At 36.5% G+C, this 13321-nt stretch overlaps 1 protein-coding gene across 2 annotated transcripts in view; it reads right to left on the bottom strand.

Moving 5' to 3' along the window:
- Nucleotides 1–13321, bottom strand: part of abcc4 (ATP binding cassette subfamily C member 4) — a 139993-nt gene that overhangs the window by 78570 nt on the left and 48102 nt on the right. For both annotated transcript variants that reach the window (XM_002939283.5, XM_031897063.1), the window contains exon 19: nucleotides 12443–12589. In XM_002939283.5, coding sequence (XP_002939329.2) covers nucleotides 12443–12589 — 147 coding nt within the window. The remainder of the gene's footprint in view (nucleotides 1–12442; nucleotides 12590–13321) is intronic.

Raw genomic sequence — 13321 nt, 5'->3', positions numbered from 1 at the left:
GACAAAAAGTAACTATGTAAAGATTAGCCAAGGCCATGCACTGTGCTCCCTCTAGTGTCTGCAAAATGTGTTTTTCAGAAAAGCATTGTACAACATTATAACATTATACAAGTTCTAAATCATAGATGGCCAGTATGGCCCGAGGAACAGCATAAGGGCTGAGGAATTCTAGTCTGGACTTAAAAGACTGTGAAGAATTTGTAGCAGAGCAGCTTTGCACACAACAGATTTTGTAATGCAAATATGCAAATGGTTGTAGAACCCCCACACCTGTCCCTTTAATAAAGGCTTTTGGGTGTTAATTCTTAGACTATAAAATCTATAGTGAAGGGAGGGTCAGCAATGCTTTGGTCAGAACACACAAGCAGGGAGACGTCAGCCTATAAGACCAGAGGTAAATAGTTAGGACCAATATGAGGGTTTTTTTTCTTGACACAGTACAGTGGCTTGGCAATTTTATGACTCCACACCTGCATTTCCTTTTTGAGAATGTATGCCAGACACAAAGTAAATTATGTGTTTGTATATTGAACAGTCACCTTTTTCATTTATATATATATAAACACACACAACTACACCATTATATCAAAGATTAAGTGGTTAAGTGTCATTAGGACACAGAGGACTGAGGTATAACATAAATACTTGAGATAATAGAAAATTGTTTTTATAATAGAGGTGTGCTTGGTTGGCTTCCTGCCATTATTCTAAGAATCAATACTTGTTTATTAGGCAGCTGTCTCTTCTACCTACCCCTAGTTCTGCCCTGTCCACAAGGTTTTGCGCATGTGTCAAAACATAATAATGTTCCAATTTGCATAAATTTAGAAGTGTCTATAAATTCCCCCTCTCAAAGAAAACATCTTTATAAATGAACTTAATAATAAAACTGAACATTAGAATCTTAAATGTTTCCCGAGTGCTGCATTGGGAAAAGTAATAACAAAAGATAAATGGTATTGGAAATAATATGTGCAAAGTTTGCTACTGGTCAAATTACCTACGGAAACTAATAATTAGGAGGCATTTACTGGTCACCTGTTTAAAAGCAAACATCTTATTGGTTGCTGTGCCTTGGTCTAACATTGTGCCTGTTATATCAAAGTTGGATATATATTCACGCTAATTTACATTCCCCACAGAATTACCCAACATTTCAAAAATTTCATGAAAATGCCTCTCTTTGCGATTACTCTCTTTAAATGTAGGCTTATGGACATTTATTGTTATATTTCATATAATACAATCCAACAATGTCTGCAACAACTCAAATACATCATGTAGTCAAACACAGACCACTGTCTACTAGATTACTAGAGCTAAATGTCAATCAGAAATCTGACTCGGTATAAAGCTTTCATATAAAGAGCAATTGCTGAGAAGTAGCGATGAGCAAATTTTTTTCGCCAGGCATGGATTTGCAGCGAATTCGCCATTGCGCATTGTCTTGCAAAACTTTCGCGAAAATTCGCCACGGAAAAATTCATTGCGCATCAAAAAAAGTCACGGTCGCGTCAAGTCTAAAGGCATTCTTTTTTTAAAGTACTTACTGCATATCTAAATTCCCAGATCCCTGCTTGCTTCTCTGAGATATGGTGCTGGCAGCCTACAGCAGTGTGAAGACTACAGTGACATCACTGAAATCTCTCTTCCCTTCCTGTAGGTGCCAGCGGCAGGCTTCCTATTCTCTGAGCATGTGTGTAACTTGATCCTGTCTCCTGTTCTGAGCTACACATGCCCACCAGCCAATCAGAAGCGGATCTGGCAGAGGGGAGGGGGGGAGGGAATGAAACACATGTGCAGTATGAAGCAAGGAGGGAAAGGAAGGGAGAATACCTTTTTAGAGATGGCTGCCTGTTCTAGAAAATGTGAAGTAAGTGTGACTGAGTAAATATTTGATTAGGTGAGCCAAAAGTGTGGCATTTTTACTAAACAATAGGAGGACTATTGGGCAGTATGCTTTTTAAATTTTGACTTGCATTCTCCTTTAAACAGAAGATGCTATAAAGAGATGGGCACCAATCTGGGCATTAACTATGTGCGGATGTTAAAGCGGATCTTCAACTGAAGGCAGAAGTCCATGATGTGGAAACATTTTTATGCCCATAAACAAAATCTTTCAGTCACTGAAACCCCACCAGTTATAACTAACATCATTCCTCCACATATTACTAACCACCAGGCTTAGGCTGCATCACCAGTCAGATTTCTAAGGATCCTAGTCATGCCCAGAATTTTTTCAACAGACAGTCACAACTACCATCACACACACTCATCCATACTAGCAAAAAAATAGGACTAGGACTGCCCTTAGTTATGCAACACTGAACTAGGGCAAGTAAACATATTTACTTATTATTTTGACATTTTGACACTGGGATGGACTGACACTTCAAGACACACCCTCACACAAAACTCTCAAGAAATAAAAATGTACAAATCTATCCATGGCTAAGTAAAGATGAATTCCATTCAAGAAAGAGCCTTCCACTGCACAAGCACATTTGCTTTAATAATTAGACAAAAGGAGTATTTGTACTTTTGCTAACATCCAATAACTTTGCAGTGAAGCTTCTCCTAAAAATGGTAGACTCTCACTTGAATCAGCAAAAAGAAGCTTTCTCCTTAAATAACATAAATGAGTCAATAATATAAATTTTATGCAGCTTATCCTTACAAAAGATTAGGCATTACATTCTGACCCAATACGAACAAGACATCATGACAGGCCTGGATTCACAAGGCTTATTTGAGTGCACAGTACCTGCTGGGCTTACAGAGTAGAATTATTTATGGTCCTACCTAGAATGTATTGTTCAAATAATGCACTTTATGCGTGGATCAAATAAAATTAGGCTTGCCACGACTTCCCTTTTAAACAGTACACCAAAACTGTAAATTTGACAGGTTATTATTTACATGCATACTTTGTTCTCCTTTCAAGTAGAAACTTGGAAGCCTTTGGTGTATGGGTGCTAGGGAGAAAATAGGAGTTGAATAAAGCAGATTCCGAGCGAAACTCTAGAGTGCCCTAAAATAACCCAGTGCACAAGCCCTAATAAGACTCTGTCCAAAAATATTCTGTTTCAAAGCAATAGTAATTATACTTGTCTAAAAAACTTTAAGGCTGAACATAAAGTATGCTGTAAAGTGCACACTGTGCAAGGCACTAATCCATATATTTATTTTAGTTCTCCAGTGCCCTACTCTAATAGGCTTAAATATGCAACATTTAATTAAACATAATAATGAACTAAAACTGTGTACAGAATCCTAAAATGTTACATGACCAGCTAAATCTGCTCTGTATAGAAAATCTATATTTACATAGAACCTTCCTCTAAAGAGAAACCTAGACGTCAAGATGCCAATCGTTTTGAAAATATATGTTCAGTAATGCTAGTTGAAATGTTTGAATGTTCCTGACATGAGTGAATTTAATACTAAGTATAAATCCCATTGAGGTGCTATGAATCATCTGGGAGGCTTAAATTAGATTAACTGCTCGGCAGAAGCACAATACAGAGGGTGATTGCCTAAGAGAAAATTATTTATTGCCCCTAGTGGCAGATGCTTGAACTTTAAGAGATTTTAGACTAAGCTCTTTATCTAAGCCCTCATGACAGGAATCTAATATAAGTGAAATGATTTCCCTAATAGGACCCAACTTCAAGCCATCCAAACATGGCAAGCCATTTCCAAACTTTAAAAGAGAAAACACATTGTGTCCTGACTGTGAAGCAAAAGCATGGAATCATTTTGCTCTTGGCTTTTTTTTTTCCCTTAAATTGAATTTCAGTTGTCTGCCTGAAAATGTTTGCCATGTTTAGGTTCTATAATTATCAATACAACCTTTTAGAAAACCTGCAATCTCATATAAATTCTAAAAATAAACAAATTAAGTTTTTTTTTTTCTTTGCATCATGAAAAAAACAAACATAAGAAGAATTCTGTATGTGTTTTACACGGACTGAAATAATAACTGTTACATATAAACTATCCATACCAAAACTACAAATAGATGTATTTAAGCCTTTAGCATTGATCATAATAATTCACTAAATGGTAATCATTAATCAAATCTGACATGAACTTGTTTTTAAAAGGTACAGATTTCCTCTTAATTATAAATGCATCAGTCCTAAATTCTGGTAGCTGGCAGTGTCTGCATTATTGCTTTCATTTTATTATATGTTCTTTTGTGGAAATCTAATTTTATCTTATACCCTAATGCTTTGGTCTCTATGATCAGTGATGGAACAATTGGCTTTAAAATACATAATGATATACTGAGCTACAAACTATAACCTACCCTGAGTGCCGTGCCATCTGTGATGAAAAAAATACGCTATAACCCATGATTCAAAAAACAAGAATGGCAGAAAAGCAGCAAGACAAATTTAGTTCAGACACTGTTAAGGTATTTACCTAGCTTTCTTATGAAAAATAAATAAATAATATTTAATGCATTGCTTAACACAAAAGCAATCTACAAGAACACAATATAGCATAACTAAATAACGGTTTAAAAATGCAATCGAATAATCGAAAATACAGTCACAACATCAAGATAATTTTTCAGACCTACCCACATTTATTCAGGCAACAAGCAAACAGATCTGTTCCCCGAGCACCTATTACAGAATGTCGAGGCAAATCCAATAAAACATATAAAGGTCTGGATAAAAAGTCTGGAAAGAGGGCTGCATAGTCTGCAAGCCCCAAAACATTAACACATTACTTATTCTGAAAAATGTAACATTGTATTCAAATTTTTAGGCTTATTCTAGCAGAAAATAATTTGGTAGAAAGTGATTTCAGGAAGACTCGGTGCAGAAAGTAACATGTGAGAGGAGCAAGAACTATACAGATGTAGCCACAGAATTAAATGCAGATCCCATGCCTGTTGTATTGTATGCTAGGGAGGTTCATGCTATACTGCCTACTTAAGCACTCTGCACTATTCCCATTGCTATCACAAATCACTTCAAAATTACTTCTTAGCAAATCACAATAGGAATCTGGCTTGTAAAAATATATTTTTTCTCATCAATAATATCCTTTAGCAGTTTTCTGTGTCACAGATATAACAGTCAATTACAGGATCACAGGGAGATCGGGATGAAAAGAAAAGAACTGCAGATGACTTGCCAGGAATGTAGAAAAGAAAATATACATATCTGCTACATCCCAGCACCTCAAGCAACAGCAATGAGATAATGCGGTCCCTGGGGCTTGGATTAATCTTACCTGTACATTTTATCATTATTATGCATGCAATGGTAGCAGATTAATTGCATACTGTATAAGTGCGCTGTCCCTTCTTTGATACCATTGCTTTAAAAGTATTTTAAAATGTTTAAGCCTTTTGGGATTTGTAAATGACTTTTTACTGAGCAGCAATTTGTATTTTTACCAAACAAGTTAGCAGGTTTATTAGGCTTCAACAATACAGTATAAGGGAGTTTTGTACCCCAGTTTAATACAACCCTTTCACAAGACAGACCCATGTTATGTTTAAACTACTACTGCCCTAAGCAGAACTAAAGCATAACCTTTTGAGTTACATGTTTATAACATATAGAATTGAACAATAAGATGTAAAAGTGGCATTTTATGGCAGTCAGATAACAGAATTGAACAATAAGATGCAAAGGTGGCATTCTATGGCAGTCAGATCAAAATGTGCATTTATATATTACACATATTGCTGATTAGAACTCTAAACCACTTCAATAAACCAATCATATTCAGTTTTAAAATGTACAACCAGGAAATTGAGGAAATGTCAACCAATCACGTAACATTCTACTAAACTCTTTCACATTTGGCACGTTACAAATATTTTCATTGATTGATTCTACAAAGCCTTGCTGTTGCAAAGAAGCTAGGAAACTTGCTTATAAACTCATTTTGAACAAAGCAATCAAGTTATTCTGAGCCTTTACCCTATAAATCATGTAGGGATACACTGCTATATCCCCAGCATAAAATATGCTGTCAAATAACTTTTCAGATGGATAAGACAAGAAATGATCATTACTTTCTTTATATTATTTGGTTTCACTTAATAAACATTTGTCTTAAAGTTAATCTGCATTTAAAGACAGAGTACAAAATCAAGAATCATATAACTAGTACAGGTATGGGATCCCTTATGCGGAAACCCATTATCCAGAAAGTTCCAAATTACACAAAGGCCATTTCCCATAGACTCCATTACAAGCAAATAATTCTAATTTTTAAAAATGATTTCCTTTTTCCCTGTAATAATAAAACAGTACCTTGTACTTGATCCCAACTAAGATATAATTGATCCTTATTGGAGGCAATACAAGCCTATTGGGTTTATTCAATATTTAAATGATTTTTAGCAGACTTAAGTTATGGAGATCCAAATTACAGAAAGATTCCTTATCCAGAAAACCCCAGGTCCCGAGCATTGTGGATAGTAGGTCCCATACCTGTACTGTACAGTATCATGACATGTCTACCAGAAATAGTCCCTGTTGCTTACAGCAGGACATGTTGAAAACGTTATTTTCTTTCTCAATCTGCATGGAACCCTTTACACAACTGAAATATTGCACAGATTTTCAGGAAACAAGTGCATTGTTGAGGGCATTTAAAACATATCAGCTTGCTTCATAATCAGCTTCTGGCTAATTGTTAGCTAATGATTGAGACAAAGAATCACAAGTGTACGAGAATCATTAGGTTATCCTAGCAGATAATAAATGCAAATAAAACAATCTAATGTGCTGATGACTACACTAAAGTAATCTGCTTCTTAATAAGATTAGCCTAAGTAATACAATAGCCTATCTACTGAACGCCACTGAGGAATTGCCTGAATGGGTAACAAAGACTCAGTGCTGAGATACAACAAAGTACAAATTAACTGCTCCCACTCAAATATCATTTAACATCACGCCCTGATAAGGGCAAAAATACACTGAACCACTTATGTATAAAAGCATGCATGTATTTGTCTAACATGCAAAGTCATATGGGTTTATAATGACACACCTAATAAAGCTATTAGCTGTTCCATTCAAACACCCAAAAATAATATTTAGGGTGTAATTATGTGGTTGCGCACAACAATAATGACTGATGCAATCCTTTGTTTTGGTATCACTTCTATTACTTGTATCCATTACTGGCAAAAGGTTCAATCAAAGAAGAAAAAAAAAAGCTAATAAGTATTTCCAAAACGGCCCTGGTTACTGAATTGTGGTCATAAATACAAACATGCTCCAAATTGCTTTAATGTGCATACAAGAAAAGTGACCCTCCAGCACTTAACAATAACACTGGCCCTTAGGCTGAAAGAGGATGGTGGGACTTGAAGTCCAATAACTGCTCCAAGGATATTTCTGCTTCTATCGACTAAAAAAGTACAAAGCTAAAAGAAACAACCATGTAACAGGTTACGTGGAAAGCAACTCATAGGACAAATGTGAGGTCTTTGAGAGTAATAGTATGAGAGTTGACAACATTACAAATTTGCATGGGTCTGCAAGTCAGCAGCCCATATACGTATTTATCTGTGCCAACATGTAGTTCATGGATTGGATTTGGCTTTCTTGATATAGTGTGAAATATAACTAATACTGGTGAAAAACTGGTGTGTAAAATATACCCTAAATAAACAAGACGATTTGTGTGTTGCTTTCCAGAACTAATGTTATGAGAGAGAGAGAGAGAGAGAGAGAGAGAGAATGGGTTGTTCTGTTAAGGCAGAAGTAGAAAGTAGGTAAGCTGATTGATACTGCCCTCTTGTGTGCAGAGGTGTGCATAAGTTCAAAATATGCTCTCCTTCAATGAACAATGTTCTAAACAGTTTAAAATCACTTGTAATGACTGGATGGAATACGGGTGGGGGTGGGATAGTGTTGGTCCATTGCCAGATGAAGTACTGATGTGCACTGATGACATAAATGAATATATAGAAAATGCACAATGTTGATGAAATATGGATACTTCATACATACACTCCCAGGTGCATCATGTAATGAAAACATGAAACTGACTTTAATAACATCTAAAGCTGCCCAAATGTAAGATGACTTTTGAAATTGAACAGCCAACAGAATGCCCCATGCTTAGCTGCATGTATACATTCTGACCACATATATGACTAACCAAACTGGAATCACTGTAGACCACAATGCAGAAGTTTAGTCCCATGAATTTCAAGGGTAGACGTCGAAGCCCATTGCATTTCAGCTCCCTTTTTTCACTACAGTTTATCCACTCCACCAATGTCTCCTCAAGAAAACTGCTCGTAATGGGAGCCAAACACTCACCAATAATTAATTGGAAAATAATCTGCTTGTATGACATGTAAGGCCAGCTGGAGGACCAGTAACCCAAAAAATATATATAATGAGATGTTACCCTGCAATGGAAAAAATTGTGTTGGCTTCAGAAACACTAGAGTACTATAATTAATATTAAGAAGATTTTGTGTAGTAATGACAGCAGCCATTGAATATCAATAGGGCAAAAAGACACATATTTACAGAGAAGATAACAGATACACTTTATAGAATACTTTAAAGCAGTGTTCCCCAACCAGTGGCTTGTGAGCAACATGTTGCTCAACAACCCCTTGGATGTTGCTCCCAGTGGCCTCAAAGTAGGTGCTCATTTTTGAATTTCTGGTTAGGAGGCAAGTTTTGGTTGCATAAAAACCAAGTATTATGCCAAACAGAGCCTTCTGAGGGCTGCCAGTCCACATAGGGGCTATTAAGTAGCCAATTAAAGCTCTTATTTCTACCCCTAGGAACCTTTTCCATGCTTGTGTTGCTCCCCAACACTTTTTCCATTTAAATGTGGCTCACGAGTATAAAAGGTTGGGGATCCCTGCTTTATAGAATGCAATTCATTCCTGTTCTGGCCACAAATAGTCAAGAGATGCCCATTTACTTTTAGCAACTCATTACAAGAATCACAAATACTGCATAAACTCGACAGGCTTTTTTAAATAGACCCCCATTTTATACATGAGCTCATTTAATTGGGCTTATGTAGAAAAGGTGAACTTTGCATAGTGGGTGGCTTTAAGGGGGCGATTCACTAAGGTACGAATCCGAATCACGAAATCTGATCATTTCTGATGATCGCAAATGTCACGAAAATTCTTTTTGTTGAATACAAAAATTTCGTACTTACGATCCGAAAGTTCGGAAATTTTCGTATTGAAATGATTGTTTGCGAATGCCGATCTGATGTCATGAGCGAACAGTCGTAAATGGCGGGAAAACCTTCTGACTTTGAACCTTCAGTGCATGATTTTGGAAGCCTCCCATAGGACTCAATGGCACTCTGCAGCTCCAACCTGGCCCAAGGAAAGTCACAATACCGAAGCCGCGCAAATTAACGAAAAAAATTGCACAAATTACGCACAGTTCTAAAAATACTAATTTTTTGTATTCGGACTCAATCGTACATTGAGTTTCACAATCCAGAATTTCACGATGGTACCAGGAAATGGTTCCTATAAGTCATAAAATCACGGTTGCTGTAAAATCGGGTATGTCTGTATAAAAATACATTTAATTTCAGATAGTGTTTATGCACCTTTTTATATACTAAACTAATGTGTCAAAAAGAGGGGTGTAAATTAATTTTCATTTGAGAATGTTTTTTTTTTTTTAAGCATCATGGAATACAGGTTCTACAGCTTTAATCTATGCCATGAGTTTCTTAACATTGCAACACATTACAGATATAGCTGCCCACTGGCATTGAAATGACTGTTGAAATAAAAAAATGAAGGCAATTAAAAAGTTGCTTAGAATAGGTTAATCAACAACATGCTAAAGGTTAAAGGAATCCTGCCATGGGAAAACATGTTTTTTTTCAAAACGCTTCAGTTAATAGAGCTTCTCCAGCAGAATCCCACATTGAAATCTGTCTTTTAAAGCAAAAAACTATTTTTTAATATATAATTTTGAAATTTCACGCTGGGCTAGACATATTCTTCAGATGGGTCACAACCATGTGACCCATCTGATTAACTTCAGTCACACTTTACTGCTGAGTTGCAAGTTGTGATATCACCCTCTCCCTTGCCACCCCAGCAGCCAATCAGCAGAAAAATGGGAAGGTAGCAAGATAGCAGCTCACAGTAGATATCAGAATAGCACTCAATAGTAAGAAATCCATGTCCGGCTTGGGACTCCTCCAGTTACATGGGAGTAGGAGAAGCAAAAGGTTGCCTGAAAGCAGTTCTAATGTGTAGCACTGGCTCCTTCTGAAAGCTCAGACTCAGGCACAATGCACTGAGATGGCTGCCTACACACCAATATTACAACTAAAAACAAATACATTTGTTGATTTGAGAATAAAATTTTAAATGATAAAGTGAATTATTTGCTATCTAAACAGTGTAATTTAGAAATGAAAAGTATACCATAAAAATCATGATAGAATCCCTTTAATTAATAAGAACTTCACCACAACCACTAGCAAATGTGTCTGCTTGCACGGCAGACAGTTACCTAACCCGATCTCTAGAGTGTAAACTTTTGTAAACAAGATTCTGGTTTCTTTTACACCTTTTGTCACCGATCTTTTGAATGCTGTCTTTCCTATAGAAAGGCCCTTCATAATGTGTTAGTGCTGTACAAACGAAAACCAATAATAAATATACTATTTTTGTGTATTGATATAAAAGCCTGGGTCACAGAACTACATGTTATGAACAGGATACCTAAAACAAAGCCACAATAGAAAAGCAAACTGCCCTTTGTTGCAGCATAAAAGCAGAGTAACAATATAACATTTTCATTGTTCCACCCATTAGTTGTGCTGTTCTGTTTGATGTGTGTTGCCTAGTTTTCCAAATGACCAAGACAAAACAAACAGTTTGAACAAATGTTCCCAAAGCTCTCTTGAAAAAAAGTAAAACACTTTGAGCATGTTAAAACAAGACTGACACCAGATTAAGAACACTGCCTATATTTAGGTTGTTTTCCCCTGGAGGGGTCCAGGTGAGTTTAGAGAGATTACGCAGGCAGGTTTGTTGAGAGAAGACAAGGAAAATGCTGAGGTCAGAGTGGAGAAAGCTCTTTTGATTGCAAATCCAACTGACACTTGAAAGTACAAAAGTCTACATGTTAAATAAAGAAAAGCATATTTACATATTACACTTACACAGAAAAAGTGTAACAAAAAAGGAAGCAAAATAAGGTTATTGTATTAGTCAAAGGTTTACAAAGACAATAGTGAGCGGTAAAATCCCTTTGAAGCCAAGCAGTGTGTTATTATAAGCTGACAGTAAAACAAGGCAGACAACTGCATGTGTCTCTAGTTTCAGTTTCCTCAAAGTCAGTACAGTGCAACTGGCTGACTCTAATACTGTATCCTGTTATCAGCCAGGTCTGGGGGAGGGGGGGGACTGTACCTGCGTTACTGTGTGATAATTGCAGTTCGGGCTATTTTAAATGACTACATTCAAATCAATTATTTATTCTGCAGAAGAAACAACATTTATGGTTGTGTTTACACAGGCAGGTGCACTGTTAATTAGTTACAAATTAAAAAGTTATATAATTGCTTGCCAGCAGTGGTACTTCATTGTGGTGGTACTTTATTCACTAAAATACGTCTGTTCTTGATATTCACAGAAATCTACAAAAACTTGGTCTATTTCATAAAGCTAGATAGACAGATAGATAGAATCAAAGATAAGTATCAAATGGAAAAATGGTATGTGGATCTGATATCTACAAACAGTAGTGTGGGTCTAGACTAGATGCTAAAAGTCGAAGGGCAGTGGCACACGTGGAGATTCCTTGATGAGGTATACATGTCACTTTGGTTTCCCGAAGACACCTGAAGTTTCTTTGTGAGGCAACATCGTTGACTATGGGAAACCTAAGCCGGTGGGGTGGCATTACTGGGAGATTAGTTGCCCGCGGTAACGAAGACTGAATCTTCCCTTGTGCCACTAACCTAAGGGCGAAGACACACAGAGCTACTTAGTAGCAGCTACTTGTCATGGCTACTAAACACCAGAAAATACCTTGCCATAGATAATACTGAGAAGTTACTCTGCTAAAACACACATAGAGACAATTATCAGTAAATGATCAGCATTGTTCTGTAGCCAAGACAAATAGCTGCTACTAATTGCTCCATGTGCCTTCACCCTAAAGGGACACAAGTTTACAAACAATGCAGTTTGAAATATGCACCTTTGTCCCCTCCCCCACTGAAAGATGACCAAATGGTTTAATTGTTTCAAAAGTAAGAGCCACTAGGGCAGAATGGGCCAGCCTTCCTGCTTTCAATACCAATTTCATTTAAAGATAACTTTAAAACTACTAAAAATTTATGATTTCATGGTTGGTTTAAAATGAGGCAGGTAAAGGTAGGTCAGGTTTGTTGTAGGCACAAATCCAAATAAAGTATAACACAGTACACTCACCAATTGGATTTCTGTCAAAAAACAGGACTGGAGCTTTGAGAAGGGATTGGAACATTTGATTGTGCAAAGCTTGAGCAGCACAAACAAGAACATGGAAAACCAGCAAGCAACGCAGGACGCCAAAAATGATTGTTGCAACCGTCAAACCTAAATTGGATACAAAAACATTTTAACATTACTTAGCAAAAAAAAGATAATTTCATGATTTAGGTACCCTGTATTTCTTTAACAAATCGAGACTGATCGCATAGTTGTCACAACTGCAACACTGTCACCTTTACTTTAAGGAAATACCTACAGAATGATGAAGTCAAAAGTTGATTATTTGAGCACAGTTCCACCTACTGCCATCTCTTATAATTGCAGCCTACTGAAATAACGTAAAGTTATCTTGAAGGAAATTATATACAAATACAATATAAATAAGCAATTTATAACATCCACAAAGAAATGCTTCTGGGTTCCAGGTTATAAGAATGAAAAGTTAGCTGTCGTTCCTATGCACGGAGCACCATGAAGGCAGAATCTAAAATATGCGTAGTCCTTTATTACTCATATCAAAAACATCATGGAGGTTTTACAGGTTTCCCCCGGTAATTATAGTCTTGCCACATTTCATGGCAATCTGCCATTTTCACAAAAGCTATAGAAATAAACAGTACCTGAAATCTTAATATGATGTTTTTACGACGTTAATACGGCATTTTGCACCCTGTGTATTCCTGTGATGCCAGCTTGCTAATTAAGAAACTGCTAATTCATTATAATCATCTTATTTACCTTTGTTCTACATATTAAGCAAAATAATGGTGGAAATTTTTTATCCCCCTGGGAAGAAGTGCAAAAGCACTTACAGGGCATAACATGGAGCACTTCTGC

Source organism: Xenopus tropicalis, chromosome 2 (genome assembly GCF_000004195.4).
Source record: "Xenopus tropicalis strain Nigerian chromosome 2, UCB_Xtro_10.0, whole genome shotgun sequence".
Lineage (NCBI taxonomy): Eukaryota > Metazoa > Chordata > Amphibia > Anura > Pipidae > Xenopus > Xenopus tropicalis.
This window is presented reverse-complemented; position numbering and strand designations above follow the sequence as displayed.